We start from the raw sequence: 15,705 nt of genomic DNA, 5'->3' as shown, positions 1-15,705 counted from the left end.
CTGTATAAAGCAGGATCAAACCGTCTAACAATACAGGCAATACGACGCCATCCAGTCCATCAGTAATACATGTAAACAGTGCAATCATTTTCACTCACCAAGCTGGGGGACACAGGCTTTATTTAGCAAAAAACAAAATGTATTTGTTACAGCTACAATTACTCTGGGTTAATGGCAGAAGGGCATCTTTCCTGCCAATCACCTGCTATTAACAGGGTTGACATGAGGGAGATACTTACAAAATCACACTCATCTCTAATGTAAACTCTACATTACAGAATGGAATCGTGATACTTTAATCCCCATGGGGAAATTCTCCTTTCGCCTACTCATCTTGCTCTGCACACACAGGCGCAAACACAGGTAAGAGCAAGCTTGGGGGTCACAGCATAGGATCAGCCAGCATGTAGTGCCGCGAACTTGGGGTTAAGGGCCTCGCCCAGGGGCCCAACGGCAGCATCAAGATGCCTGTTCTGGGATTCAAACCCATGACCTTCTCATCACAAGGACACAGAATCCAAATCCACATAGTCACACACCACCCTAATCAGGGAATATACATTTAACCACACACCACTGCCTGAATTTTAATTACACAACTATATAAAGGTATTCCAGCTCATGCAGCCACAGAGCAGCCTGGCGTGTTTCAGGTGGACGGCCAGTCGGCAATGGCGTGGACCCAGGTGCAGCGAGCGGTTACCCAGGTTACAGCTTCTGGGAACAGACACACCCTGCAATGCAAACACTCCAGTGCTGGGAGAGCAGGGCGGACGGGGACCGACAGCAGAACCTCAACCCTGCCCGCCACAGAAGTCAGCGGAGTCAGAGGGAGATTTAAAGTTAATCTCCTTAACAAATAAGCCGTGAAGCGACACCAGAGGGCACCCCCGCAGGTGGGGCTGGAGATTAAAGCACAGCGGAAGGAGCGTGACAAAAATATGTTTTATGACGAACAAACAAATAATCCGCAGCTGGATGCGTCTTTTCTGCAATTTAAAAGCCAGTGAATCTCTGCAGGTACCAATAGGTATTTTAACAGGCATCATTTCAATCGCTACACAAGAGCATAACACAGGGTCGCTGCTCCGAGATTCAGCAGCGGCAGTCATGTTCACAGTGACCAGCTACTTCCTCATCATCATGGAGATTCCGTCCCTCCTCTTTGTCCTGAACTAGCTGACGTTTTGCACACATTAGCAGCTTCAAACAATCTATTGAATTGGTTGAAGATTCTATTCAAATCAAATCAATCGATAGGTACTCGTCTCTTTCTGATGAGCCAGATTGTTACCAACTCATCTACTGGGCTTCAAGCCCTGCTGGGAAACACTGGCGCATGTCGAATCTGGAGCGAATGCTAACAGTCCCAGATAAGCTTTATTTAGCATCATTCTGTTAGTCGCCAATTTCAAAAGTCAGACTGTGTCTTGGAGCTAAAATCCATGCTCTCTTTCTAAAAAAGTCTTTTCTCAAGATCAATGTGAGCTGATCAGACATGGCCAGATATCACACACTTAAGAACACTTTCTTCCATAAAATGGCACTGCTTTCCTGGGAAATCGGGATCAACAGTATATTAAATTGCTTAAAACAAATAAACACACACTGGAAAAGCAATTAACAAAATTTGCTGTCTGATTCACTGACATTAAAGATTACTCATCTTTCCAATCCAGTCCCTGTACCAAAGGCAAACTGACAGTGTATGGACCATCAAATTAACTTGAGATTGTCTTAAACATTCAACAGGAACTGGCAGGTTAATCACTGTCTCCTGCAAATCATCTCTGCATGTGAACCACAAACAGTGATATATTCTAGTAATGAGTCTGCAGGGGAGGAAATCATAATTAATTCACTAAATCCGAATAAAGGTCGACATGCATTTAAAGACACCACCCACAGCCCTGATGGGTCTTAATTTCCCATCAGCCAGGATCTGTTTCAAAGATGTTGCATGCGGTTATGACAGGTGTGCTCCCCCAAAACGACAGTGACGGAACAGAGCAAAAAAAGCTACACGCTACTCCCAAGAACAGGCACCCACACGTAGCACGAGACTTCCGAGCAGCAGCTAATCAATCTCCACACTGCTGTGGATTTACCAAACAGTCAATTTAACGCTAACGGGTGGCCAAATTTCCTATTGCTTTTCATTAGCTATGCAGTTTAATGCTAATAGTAACCAGGCTAATATTCACCTTGTAAGAAGACAAAGTTTATGAGGAATCTTTTTACAGGAGATCCTTCTTCCAAAACTGTGTAACTCGATTAATATGCTTTTCATTTAGAGCCCAGCTTCACTTTCACATTAGACTGACGGTGCTGTACGGGTGGGTTTAAAATAGCCATTCATATAATGTTGAGTTATAAATACATACAAATTATGAAAGTATGCTTCCTATCGACTGGATTAAGTATTACCAAAGACTATATATTGCCCACACCGACCATTAAATTAAACAAATGATAAGCCACCTGGCATTTTACTGAACACATCTTTGCTAAAACGGAGCCTGTTGACCTTTTCCTCATTTGCTGGGGTTTAAGCAACTATAAAAATCCAGAACTTCAACAAAAGCGGCTGCTCGATAAACGTAATGCAAAGCCGCATACAGCATTTCCCTGTTACTCAGCTAAAGCTTCCGGATACTTAACAAAATCTCTGTGGACGTCTGCAGCTGCACTTCAGAGGAGTACTTCACCATCTCCAAACAGCTCCCTTGTCTATGCACCCTGATTACGGATCAATCTCTTCTACCCAAAAACACGTAATTTTCCTTTTATACGGCCTCTTGCTGCACCTTTTAATAAAACACCCCAACGGCCACATTTTGGGGGCTAAATGGAGTCAAGTCCAGCACAAACAATCCAGTTATGTGCTTAAGGTAACCCAAGACTGTTACTTAATCTCATTACTTCATTTATCAGATACAACAACTATGGCGGGACTTCATGTTGACACAGTTTTTGTCAAACCCCACATATACAGGCATACAGCAGCACAAAATAACATTCCCCCAGGACCACAATGCGACATACAAACAGTAAGTGAAAGGAGTTAAAGTGTACAAAGCACAGGGCAACATGTAACATAGAGCCAGAGTATGTAATCGATGATAATAATGTAGCAGCACAGAACAGTAGAATAATCGACCCTCTGCTTTGCTAAGGGTTCTGAGGGGGCAGAATTTGTGCATCATTCATCACAAACCCAGCGTAGCCAGGATTTTGCTAACATTACAAAAGTAATCAAAATGTTTCTTTAAATGTTATAATATGTTTGACATACTTTGTCAAACTTTCTGTTTTCCATTCAAAACTAAAGCAGGCAAGAGCTTCACAACGTCCACGCTAAGCCAAACAGAGGACATCTCCGCCAGGGAAGCAGGCAGCCACTACTCTGCCGCGCATGCAAACGTGCAATTTATCCCCACAGGAACTTAATTAGGGAAGCAGAAATGCACATTTCAACAGCATCGCTAATGGCCACGAGGTGCAGAAACGGTACAGCTGCATTCTCACCTGTAGTAGGGGGCTCCTGAGTAGCCCCCCCCCCCCCCCGCGCTGGTCGTATAAACACCGTAAGATTTGCCGTAGGTCACAATCAGGTCTAGTTCAATGACCGTCAGTGAATTCTCCCAGTACCAGAGAAACATCTGAAGTATGCATTTCCTAAATGGTTAAAGATGCAGACCATAATATAGCCTATGATCAGCGTTAAACTAAATCCTACATGAAAATCATCTCTGTGGTGACCTCTGCGACAAAAAAAAAAAAAAAGAAAAAAAATGGATTTACAGGCCCAGCTTAAGCCAAGGTCCACAGAGTCAGAAGCTGTTGTATAATATCAGATGGAACACTGAAGAACAGTGTATTGCCATTAGTGTGCACATATTAAAATGGGAAAACCAGGCTATGCAGGCACACACACACACGTATATTACACCAGACTGTTACTGGGTATAATCCCCCACCCCCCAACAGATGCATTACAGGTACAAACATTGGGTGAGAAATTTATAATGTAAAAAGAGAGTTAGCTGCATTAATTTAAGCTAGAAGTCATGATTGTCTAATAGGAATGCCCCTTACCTAAACTCTTATTGGACGATGATTTCTAGCTTCATCCTTCTTTGTGGAACACCACCCCCCCTCCCCAGTCTGGTGTTCAATAGCAACGATATGGATGTAGCAGCTTCCACCGATAGACTAGTTTCCCTAGTACATGGGTGTTCATACATCTGACACAGCAGAGATTAAAACAGACAGGTAGACAAACTTTAAAATGAAATGTTAAAAATAACTGTGCACCACTGCAATAACATGAACTTTTTTACTCAGCGTACCTGAACTCAATGTCCCTTGTGCAAAAGGTCATAGCAAAATGTGTACATAAAAAAAAAAAAAACGTTTAAACACACACCAGGAGGATGCGGTTAGATAAGTGGGCCATGCGACTTAAATTCTGTGACCAGAACGGGTGGCTGGAAGCCAAAGACCCCTGACCCGCCTTGGCACGTTTCACCAATGCGCCATGTTTTGCTTCAGCTCTTAAGTTGGGGGGGGGGGGGGGGGGGATGGGGGGGGTTGTCCTGCTCCAGATGCAGTTATCGCTTTCTGATAATCAAGCTTCTCTTAACTAAAGTACCGTATATAGCACAGAATCCAACTCATGTAGTGCTGATGATGGGTCACAGTTAGACCTAGTTGTTCAGTGTTTAAGTTGTAAGGCTTCAAAAGACTGTGCATAAACGGAAAAACTAGGACTTATTACAAAGCATTTCAAGCCACTTCATGATTTTAGCGAGTGTTTGGTTCTTTCAAATCAATTGGCTTTGGGTTGATTTAATCAATGGGTAGTAAACATGGTGTCATTAATTCTCACCTGAAAAGGCACGAAACCAATCTCTGCCGCATGGTTTGGAAATTAAACATTTTACTGGGCTTGGGTTTAGCTGATCTCCTTTCAAGCACTAATCATAACTACCCACGTTAGACTTTCATTCACAGCAGGCCAGCAAGTGTTGCTTCATTTTTAACCTATGTGACAGTCATCAGCTTCCAAACCGCAAAACCGTACATCTTCGCTCAATATTTGCAGGTTAAGCAATGTTTATCTGTTAGTTCCACCACGTGGACTTCTTAAACACCAACCATATAAACGACTAAAAACTTAAGAGCCACTCTTAAGCAAGAAAATGCCTGGGAAGCTGCACGCTTATAATTGTAGAATAATTGTAGAATACAATTATAAGCGTTCATAATACTACAGCGTCTGTGATAGCAGTGAAGTGAACACATCTGTCACGATGGCACTTAATTGCTCATTTGCTGATCCGTCGTTAGCCTTTGTATATTTTCTGCTGCAATCCTACATAAAATACAGCTCACATAGACACACACCTGTCTGGCCCGCACACTACACCTGACGAAGCAAACTTTGTTGCAACATTTTTATACTGTCATTTTACCATTTCGTCTTCGTTGTCCTCCTCCTCTGTATATCCCTGCGTTTCTTTGCTGTCCGGAATTTCCTCTTCACCCGTGTCGTCAGTTTCGCTCTTTTCTTCCCCTTCTTCTCTCTCCATCGGCGTCTCGCAGCATGTAGATCGCCGACCGCCGCCGGGACCGGAGATCCACACACCGGCGGCGTATGGCTGCCCGCCGCACGCCTTTTCCCAGTCTGCCTGGTTCTTCTTGCAGTGGCTCCCGCAAACTTTCCTCTCCATCGCTACCGCAATCTAGACTCGCTACCGCGGAGGAACCGGCGGCCAAAGTTATTCTAAATGCGAACCGTGTCCTGAGAGAGACGTCTGCACATCTCTCCGGTTCCAGAAATCATTTTCCACTATATCCGAGCGTGCAAACCGGGTGCACAGGCGATTGTGAAGGGAGGAATATATCCCATCTGGTGAGGAATCAGCCTTTAACAGAAGTACGAGAGCTGAAAGCAGGCAGACCCAGCGCACAAGCCGCTGGTTTGAACGTCTGCTCTAAGGGAGCCCCCGCCCATTACTTTGACCCCGCCCACCAAACGAGCGCCTGCTCGCCCCGCCCTTTACATAGACCCCACCCACCAAACGAGACCCCGCCCATCTAGGCGGCCTCACCCTTCAAAGTTCGGGAGAAATCTGCAAGAAAAATCACTGTACCAATCACTGTGCATTGCCGATCTGTGGTAATATACCGTTTTTGAAGCCGGCAAAATCTCGCTGTTACGGGTAGCTAAGGGGAGTCCAGCTCCCTGAAAATGACACGAGCGCCCTTGAAATCTTCCCCTGAGACGTTTAAGAGGATTTCTAAATAATAAAAAATTAAAGTTAGCTAAATAATGCTCAGCTTTTTTGTTAAAGTGATTTGTTGTTCTTGAAGGGGTGCGTATGAGAAGCAGAAAGATGTTGCACATGTCCCTCTGCTTTGTGATTTTGTTTTTTGTTTTGTTTGCTCTGATTAAGCTATTAAACTTCTTGCGTGATTCTTATGTTGTTGCTATTATGCGCCTATGATAATGTTACTGACGGTGTTAACTTCCTGCAGTAATAATGTTTTTCGCAGTAATCCTGTTACTTATATGTATGCGCGTGCATATGACTTATATGCATATGATTATAATCTCAGCATTCCTTTTGGTTTTTTTTCTGCTCAGAAATCCCCCCTCCCGTCTTGACCACGACCTCCCTTCGGTTTTCACGTGTGCTTCTTTCGTTTCGGCTGTCATTTAGGTTGATGTCATCTTCTCCTGTGGCACAAGCGAATTTCCACTAGAGCCAGGAGACTCAGGCATATGCACTGAATGTAGCCCCACACGGGTGCATGTAGCGCCCTGCTCATTTACAATTACTGGCGATCAGCCATCCGTTCATGTTTGACGTTTCAACTCTGTTTTCAACATACTGCGTTGCTGAATATAGCGTATCTACTTGTGTGTGGTTTGGCACAGGGAACCCATGAAGCGGGCCAAGGTTCTGCTGCTTATGGGAAAGACGCACTTTCGTTAGATGAGCTGACAGTTAAAAGCTTCCCTTCCGTTGAGGTGGTAACGTGGCTGTTACAGTGTCAGCGGTATATGGACCACTTCGCAGCTGCAAAGCAAGATCACAGATAATAGGGCTGTGTGTGAGGCTGTGGTTGACACTGACAGACCCCAGACCCCTAACGACGGCAGCAATAGCTACGGACACTACTGTCGTAGTTAAGAAAAACTGGCCTTTTGGCAACGTCATTAACATGGGAGGTCACAGATCGTTGTCAACTATGCTATGGTCTCTATCGATAATAAATGCATTTTCAGCTGGTTTCTGTTCCATCCTTACACTGCTGGGCATGATAGCGTTTTGTTAAAATTAATAAACAGTTAATCTTGGAATACATTGTCTTCCAATAACTTACCGAGAAACATTAAAAACGTTTTAAAAGTTAAACATGCCGTTCTAAAAACTGAAAGAAAAGCAACTATTTGAGGCTGGAATGACACTACGTTGTTCAGTTTTTTTCCTTCTTTTTCGTATTAGTAGATGAAATGTTGTCCAGTTTTCTTCACGATTAATGAAATGTATAAGTGACGTAACACATCTAGGTATAGTATAGTTTTATCCAGGTTTATTACAGTGACGTTTGAATTATACTATAAAAATATACTAAATATTCGACAGTGACAATTTGTATATTATTATTAAATGTTTCTGCGTCGTGGTCCGTCTGTTAATCAGGTTAACTGGAATGTTTTCGTACATCAGCCTTTACAAAATTATTTCTGTAACGATGAGGTTCTGTCCATAGAAGTGCGTTGTGTACTTCTCTCCACTGGAGGGCACGTCACAGTTCTTAAAAGTGAAGTGGTTTCTGTTTAATTTTAGCCGAACAAGAAAATTGTGCTTAATGTCTAACAAAACATGTTTTCTTTTTCTTCTTTCTTTTTCTTTTCCTAAACAAACACACTTTAATATGAAAAGGGCACTCAAAATTTCTGGTGAGTGTTTTTTAAGTAACTTTAATCCAATTTGTTTCATACTCCACTCGGTATAACACTTTTAACTCTTAATTACCAATATTTAAAGCAAACACCAGTTTAATGGCAACTAAGATTACTGACGTCTAGACTATGAACCTTTACGTTTTGTGTTAAATATACAGACCTTCATTGATTATATATGTATATATATATATTATAATAATTATTATTATCATGACATATTTGTTAATAAACCAGTGAATTTATTCTCCAGAAACATGTAATTGCTGCTTCCTCTCTCTCCCAGAAGCTGCTTCCAGAGGTTGAGGGGTTAGAACCTAGACCACACTGTATAGGTTGTTGCCACATTGTGTAGCAGCTGAGGGATTTTCAATCCAAAATGTTGAGGTGCCTGTAGCATTCTGTGGGGAGCCTGTGGCTGCCTGTAAACTGGCGCTTCCAGCCTGGCTGCATGCTCTTCTGCATTGCCATCACGGGCCACCGTGTGACAGCAGGCAAGTTTTGTAGAGAAATAAACTGGTTTGGCAGCCAATACCTCAGAGTAGTCCCCACCCGACCCTGGTGACATGCAGGCAGGAGACAGCCCAATCTACGCAGGAACATACGCAATCAAGAAGGGTTTGCAAAAGGCAACACGACAATCCATTCACCAATCAGATGGTGACAGTGTGGGAAAGCTAGGGAAAAGAACAGATAACTCTTTTCCATTGTGCCCAGAGCAGTGTTATGTTTTATTTTGATGAACTGCACCAGTGAACTAGGTGCTCAAAACATTGACTGAGGGTGGACTTGAGCATTTCGACCATTTTTGGTCATTCTGGTTTCTTTGGTTTATATTGATATGAAATACATCTTCATTCAAACCCCAACCTTCAAAAAGCAGTAATGGCTTGTCATCATTCTCCTAATCCACTTCCTACTGCTTGGGAAGGCCACAATAGACAATGTCCAACAATACTTATTATTACTGAAATCACTAATTTGCAGGATAGTAAGGGCCTTATAATTGAAAATGAAATTGATATAGTAAATGAGTTTAATGATTATTTTTCACAGGTGTTCACAGTAGAGAACACAAGTAACTTACCACCAATTAGTACGAATACAACGTTGTCTATGACCAATATATGTATAACTGAGGCTGATGTGGTGCTAAGCCTAGCTAAACTCAAAATAAATAAATTGCAGGGCCCTGATGGCATCTTACCTATAGTTTTAAAAGAGATGAGGGATATTATTAGCCAACCTTTAACTTTAATATTCCGGAAATTGTTATGCGGGTGTGGTACCTTCAGATTGGAAGCATTCTAATATAACACCAATATTCAAAAAAGGGGATAGAAGTAATCCAGCAAACTATAGGCCAATCAGTTTAACTAGCATTAGTGGAAAAATAATGGAAGCTATAATCCAAGTGAAAATGGTAGATTACCTGGATGCAAATAGCATTCTGAGGGATAGCCAACATGGATTTAGGAGAGGTAGATCCTGTTTAACGAATCTACTTGAGTTCTTTGAGGAAGCTACAAGTGAAATTGATCATAAAAAGGCCTACGATGTGATCTACTTAGATTTCCAGAAGGCCTTTGATGTTGTCCCCCACAAACGGCTCTTGCTATAGCTCAAAGCTGCAGGGATTTTAGGAACTGTGGCAGCTTGGATCAAAAACTGGTTAACTGACAGGAAGCAGCGAGTATGTATTAGAGGCACAATGTCAATGTGGGCCTGCATTCATAGTGGAGTACCGCAGGGTTCAATTTTAAGACCACTATTGTTCCTAATTTACATTAATGATATTGATACCAATACATACAGTAAACTGGTTAAATTTGCAGATGACACCAAGGTGGGTGGTGTAGCAGATACTGATCTAGCAGCAGAGAGGCTACAACGGGATCTGGATTTAATTAGCGACTGGGCTGATACTTGGCAGATGAAATTTAACACAGATAAATGTAAGGTAATCCATGCAGGGAGCAGAAATATAAAGTACAGATATTTTATGGGTTCCACTGAAATAAAGGTAGCTGATTTCGAGAAAGATCTCGGTGTGTATGTTGATGCCTCAATGCCACACTCTCGCCAGTGTGAGGAAGCAATAAAAAAGGCCAATAGAATGTTGGGTTATATCTCTAGGTGTGTGGAGTTTAAGTCAAGGGAACTGATGTCACATTTATATAATTCCTTGGTAAGACCCCACCTACAATATTGTGTGCAGGTTTGCTAACCATATCTTTAGAAGGACATTGCTGCCTTAGAAAAGGTGCAACGGAGGGCTACGAGAATGATTCCTGGTCTTAGAGGAATGTCTTATGAGGAGAGGTTAGCTGAGCTGAATCTGTTTAGCCTTGAGCAAAGGAGACTAAGGAGGGACATGATCCAGGTCTATAAGATTCTAACAGGTCTGGATGCTGTTCAGCCAAATGGCTATTTCAATATTAGTTTAAATACTAGAACTCGTATCTATAAGTGGAAATTAGCGGGAGAACATTTTAAAACAAATTTGAGGAAGCACTTCTTTACACAGCGTGTAGTTAGAGTATGGAATAGTCTTCCTGCTAGTGTAGCGGAAGCTAAAACCCTGGGTTCCTTTAAATCAGAGCTAGATAAGATTTTAACAACTCTGAGCTATTAGTTAAGTTCTCCCCAAATGAGCTTGATGGGCCGAATGGCCCCCTCTCGTTTGTAAATTTCTTATGTTCTTATGCTCTTATAAGAGATAGGAACAGAAAGCAAACACAGGACGAAGGCTAACTTAAATATTTGTTCTGTTCATTTTGATTTTATTATATACAGTCAACCAATTAAACCCTAATACAGTCATGTGTCGCTTAACGACGGGGATACATTTTGAGAAATACGTTGTTAGGCAATTTCATCATTATGAAAACATCACAGAGTGTACCTTTATTTTTATAAGTAGAAAGTGTACACTCTAAAATAGCGATAAAAGCACAATATAGTAAATATATAAACCAGTAACATAGTTGCATGTAATTATCAAATGTTATGTACTGTACATAACTGTATGAGATGTAGATATAATTATACGACTGGCAGCGCATCAAGTTTGTCTACACGAGCATGACCGCAAACGTGAGTAATTCATTGAACTACGACATCAGTAGGGGATGAGAATTTTTCAGATCCATTATAATTCTATGGGACCACTGCGATTGACCGAAACCTCACTATGCGGAGCGCGACTGTAGGTTTATCAATTCACTTGTCCTCAGTTAATTTTTTTGATTGAGAGTGCAGCTGATGTCACTTTTATGTTTTTCAGTTCATTTAGACTTATCAAATGACGTAGTATATGGTGTGACATGTAATCCTAGTTGTTCGGTCGAGTTGAGCTACTTTTTGTCGAGTTAGGCTACCGTAGTGCTAATCGATAGCCCTAACCCTAACTCTTACCCTAACCCCCCAAAAACCCCTAAAACCCTTACTCTAACCCTAACCCCTAAAACCTAACCCTAATCCCAAAACGGTGAAACTGCACATGCGCAGAAAGGCTCGATAGCACGTCTCGGTACTACTCAACTCGTCAGAACACCGGCTGCAAGCGCCACTCTCAGGGACTGCCACACTCGGGCCCCTTCAGGTTCACGCATGCGCAAAACAATTCACCACTCTAAAACCTTGCAAAAGAGAATATAACAAAATACAATAAAATATACATCATGTGACGATATTGCTTCGGTGTTATTTCAATACTGATGGAAATGCATTTCATATGTCCAGAAAAAACAATGCAATAGATGTCTCCAAAACTTTATACCATCGAGAATGTTATAATAAATATAATTTATTATAAACAATAATAATAATAATAAAATAATAATAATAATAATAATAATAATGGTGATAATAATAATAATAATAATAATAGAATGCTTCAGATTTTAAATGGTGATCAATAAATACTTTGACAAGTAATCATATATAACTGATGATATCAATAAAAATGTTATGTGCTATTTGCGTTTTTTTGTGTGAATTTTTATGCATAACAGTAAAACTTTTGGACAGTACAACCATAAAAAAACAAAATTAAAATGAATATATTTAGCATTTAGATTTAGAATAGATCGACAATCATGAAGTACAGATCGTGCATAAATATATGCGTAGGACATTTTTTTTAAACACGTTAAACAGATGAAGTACATTTTGAAAACTTATTAAACCACTGTAGAACATGTTCATTTGTTCTCTGGGCATGCGTCAATCCAACCGGAAAGGGCCTGACAGCGGCGTTGAGTGTCTGCACTCTGCAGCCGTGTGCTATTGCTGCAGATGGATCCTTCCGGAAATATCGGGTTTGTCAGCTCTATTCAAAGCGAAGGTCCTTCAGTCTCCACTAGATGGCACCGCTGATCTTAAGTACCGTCCTGTGAGGCGTGCAAATGATGCGGATAACGGTGTTATTTAATAACGGCCAACTAATAAATAAAAAAAAGAAGAAAAAAGCAAATTAGAAATTAAATGATACACAAAACTGCACGATGCAGGCAAATAAAAGTTAGGGTAAATATTAAACGTGACGGGATGCTATTGTGCTGGTCTATCATCGTTTTTTCCTATTTCATCATTAAGTATCCCCGAGACCCTGAATATGATAAGTGGTTACAGAAAATCGATGCATGGATGGATGGATTATAAAGTATGTCTCCTATCATCAAAAACTGACCCTCATCCACACCAAAGAATTAAAATATCGCAATCTAACACAGAAGCTGGGACGGTTTGCATATAGGTAGGGAAATTTGCAGCAGTAATTAATATACTTACCATTCATAATTTCCTATGCAGAGGCCGAAGGTCTTCATTTATTATTCAATTAACACTTTGAAAGTTAACACTTACGGTCTGAATAACCTTAGATTAAGTGCTCATCATTCACTTTAAAACAAAAAAACTTTTAAAATAGAAAGCGAAGCATCGACTACCTGAAACATTCAAAACTAAAAAAAAATTTATGTTGATTTCTGAGAAAGGCGTCAAAGTGGTACAAGTATGGTTCTTAGAAGCTTATCTGAATCAGTAATCTTCATTGTGCAAAATACCAGAAAAAAGTGCGTACAGAAAATCTTTGTGATGAAGATTCTCATACCTGATAATAAGGTGTGAACGCCTCACTTGCGTATCTGTAGTACCATTTGATTAATATGACAAGAACTGCCATTTACACATCATACATTTACTGTATACCTCAAATCAGCAGAATCTTATGCGTGATTCTCTTTTTCCTTTCAGGTTTCTAAAAGAGCTCCTCTGATTCCTCTCTCTCTCCCTCCCTCCCTCCCTCTCTCTCTCTCTCTGAAGGTCCTGTGAGGCTAGTGGTACGCATCAGAAAAACCTAGCTGTCAGTATGTAAAAAGCCCTCCAGACAGCGGAGAACCAGTGGGATAGTAGTGTGCTCATGGCACAACGAGCAGGACATCTTTCCATCCACACCGAACAGCAGCTAGGATTGGCTTAGCTGTCCAATGGGGTGTGAGGTCAGTTTTTAGGTTTCACCCTCCTCCCCTTTGGCTGAGAGCTGCGATACACAACTATAGAAACAATGAACTATCTTTATTTAATTTTAAAATTATTAAAATTAGACAGCTGAGTACACAAAGTATTTCATTCAATGTCTTATGGTTTAGCAGTAGTGTGATCTATTGCAAAAACCTCCTGTTCCGGTTATACAGCTTATCTGCTACACACAAACATCTACTTAATTTTCCTGCATGTCTTTATTGGCAACAACCTTTAACCCAGTGAACCATGTCCTAAACCAAGGTTTCTCAACCCAGTCCTCGGGGACCACCAGACGGTCCACGTTTTTGCTCTCTCCCAATTGGCAGGGAATTGGGAGAGAGCAAAAACATGGACCGTCTGGTGGTCCCCGAGGACCGGGTTGAGAAACCTTGTCCTAAACCACTGTGCCATCTGCTGCCGATTAGCTGCAAAATTCTAGGGTTGTTGTTAATGCACTAGCAGCAACCCTTCCATTGCTAGCTATACCGTGCCCACCAGGTCAAGTCTGAAACGCCTCACCCCTGGGTTCAGTGGGCTGTAGGCATCTGCCTTTTAAGAATCATGAAAGACTTGATCCAAATTCCATGTGGTTCCAACTATCAACCTTTTCATTACATTCAGTTTTAAGTAGATTTTAAAACATTCATTGCATTAAATAGATGAAAATGCCCTTCTGTTCTGATGTAGATTCTGAAACTTGATTTTGTCAAATTAAAATAATAGTTAGTCAGTAAAGTATTACTTTCCAGAGTGTAGTACACGTCTCCTGTTTGGGTGGGGTCACTCCAGTTTTGCGTCAGACTAAGATTCCGAGACTGCCATGAACTGCGACTTTCTTAGAAGTCTGATCATTTCCGAACGTGATACATCACTGGTGGTTAAGAAAGTTTCATTAAGAAAAAAAATCAGCAGCATGTAACACACTAGTCCCTTGACGGGTGGGATAGTAATTCTTCTGACTGATCTCCAGCTCTCAGCCCTCGACAGTCTTTATGTTTAAGAGTACACTCTCCGAAAAAAAGGTAAATATTTATACCTTTGCTTGTCACTGGGGCTGTACCCTCAAAGGTCTGTCAACTGTACCCTTAGCTGTAGGTAATTGTACCTTTTAATGTACAGAAATGGATTCCATTGATGGTGCAGTACATTAATGCTGTTTGTACCTTTGGGATGTTCCTCAGAGTCAATTTCTGTACCTTAAAAGGTACAATTACAAGGGTACAGCCCCAGTGACAGGCAATTAATTAGTTAGAAATCATTATCACATTGCCTTTTGGTACTGAAAATTAAGGCAACATTTCTTGCTCTTGACTTAACTTTCAGGTTAGCCATAAATTTCCTTGAAAACCCAAAAAAGTTTTTTGTCCTGAAACAATCAAATACAAAGTGAAAATGAATTTGTTTGTATGTTATGAAATGTGTCACATTTGCAGTTCTTGTATTTGTATTGAATACTACACATTAGAGAACAGCAAACCGATAATTCTACAATGGAAAGCATCATACCAAAAATATCTCGTACTAAAAAATAATTCCTGTAGTTTAAGTACATGGTCTTTAATGTAAAAAAATTAAAGACTAAAAGGGTTTTAATTGGCATATATCGGGGCTGTCAGCAGTCATAGCTCTAGGTTTTAGAAATGAGAACATACTTTGAATATTACAATTGATGTTCTCCTTACTTACATTTGTTTGCTGGTTTTCCCCAAATATTTTATTCACATCAGAGAAAAATATCTCATCATCATGCTTAGTGTGTTTCAGTAGTGATACAACCTACTTCTTGTATGTTGTTTTCTGCGACAACATACAAGAACATGGTTTTAGACAACAATAGTTGGAAGAATAGAAGGTTCAAGAGAGAAAAAGACCATTAAATGAAACTCAAAAAGTTTCTTACACTTTCATCTATTAGGATTTGATAATATGAGATGTCACCTGTAGAATAGAATAGAATGTCTTTATTGTACTTGTACTTGTGTCTGCTTTCCCACCAATACATTAAAAAAAAAAATATATATAAAATAATAAAATATAAAACAAATAAGTAAAAATTTTAGCTCTTGAATTGTATGATTATGAAACAGTTGCGTGTGTTCTATGTCCATCCATCCATCCATCCATATACCCTGTACTTATCGTCATTTTTAAGGCAGCATCAGGTGCAAGGCACGGTAAACCCTGGATGCGTTGCCAGT

At 40.6% G+C, this 15,705-nt stretch overlaps 1 protein-coding gene and 1 long non-coding RNA gene across 7 annotated transcripts in view; both read right to left on the bottom strand.

Moving 5' to 3' along the window:
* The window catches only part of mast4 (microtubule associated serine/threonine kinase family member 4), a 115,008-nt gene extending 109,013 nt beyond the window's left edge, over positions 1–5,995 (bottom strand). For all 6 annotated transcript variants that reach the window (XM_023795659.2, XM_023795668.2, XM_023795678.2 and 3 more), the window contains exon 1: positions 5,478–5,995. In XM_023795659.2, the coding sequence (XP_023651427.1) occupies positions 5,478–5,735 (258 nt within the window). In that variant the 5' untranslated portion in view covers positions 5,736–5,995. The remainder of the gene's footprint in view (positions 1–5,477) is intronic.
* Positions 5,996–10,740: 4,745 nt separating this feature from the next.
* LOC140592037 (uncharacterized) lies at positions 10,741–13,255 on the bottom strand. Its single transcript, XR_011992266.1, has 2 exons — positions 12,773–13,255; positions 10,741–12,423 (listed from the first exon to the last, which is right to left on the bottom strand). It is a non-coding gene; the product is annotated as an uncharacterized lncRNA (long non-coding RNA).
* Positions 13,256–15,705: the final 2,450 nt, after the last annotated feature.

This window comes from Paramormyrops kingsleyae, chromosome 7 (assembly GCF_048594095.1).
Source record: "Paramormyrops kingsleyae isolate MSU_618 chromosome 7, PKINGS_0.4, whole genome shotgun sequence".
Classification (NCBI taxonomy): Eukaryota; Metazoa; Chordata; class Actinopteri; order Osteoglossiformes; family Mormyridae; genus Paramormyrops; species Paramormyrops kingsleyae.
The sequence above is the reverse complement of the archived record's forward strand: the minus strand, read 5'-3'. Positions and strand labels throughout refer to the sequence as shown.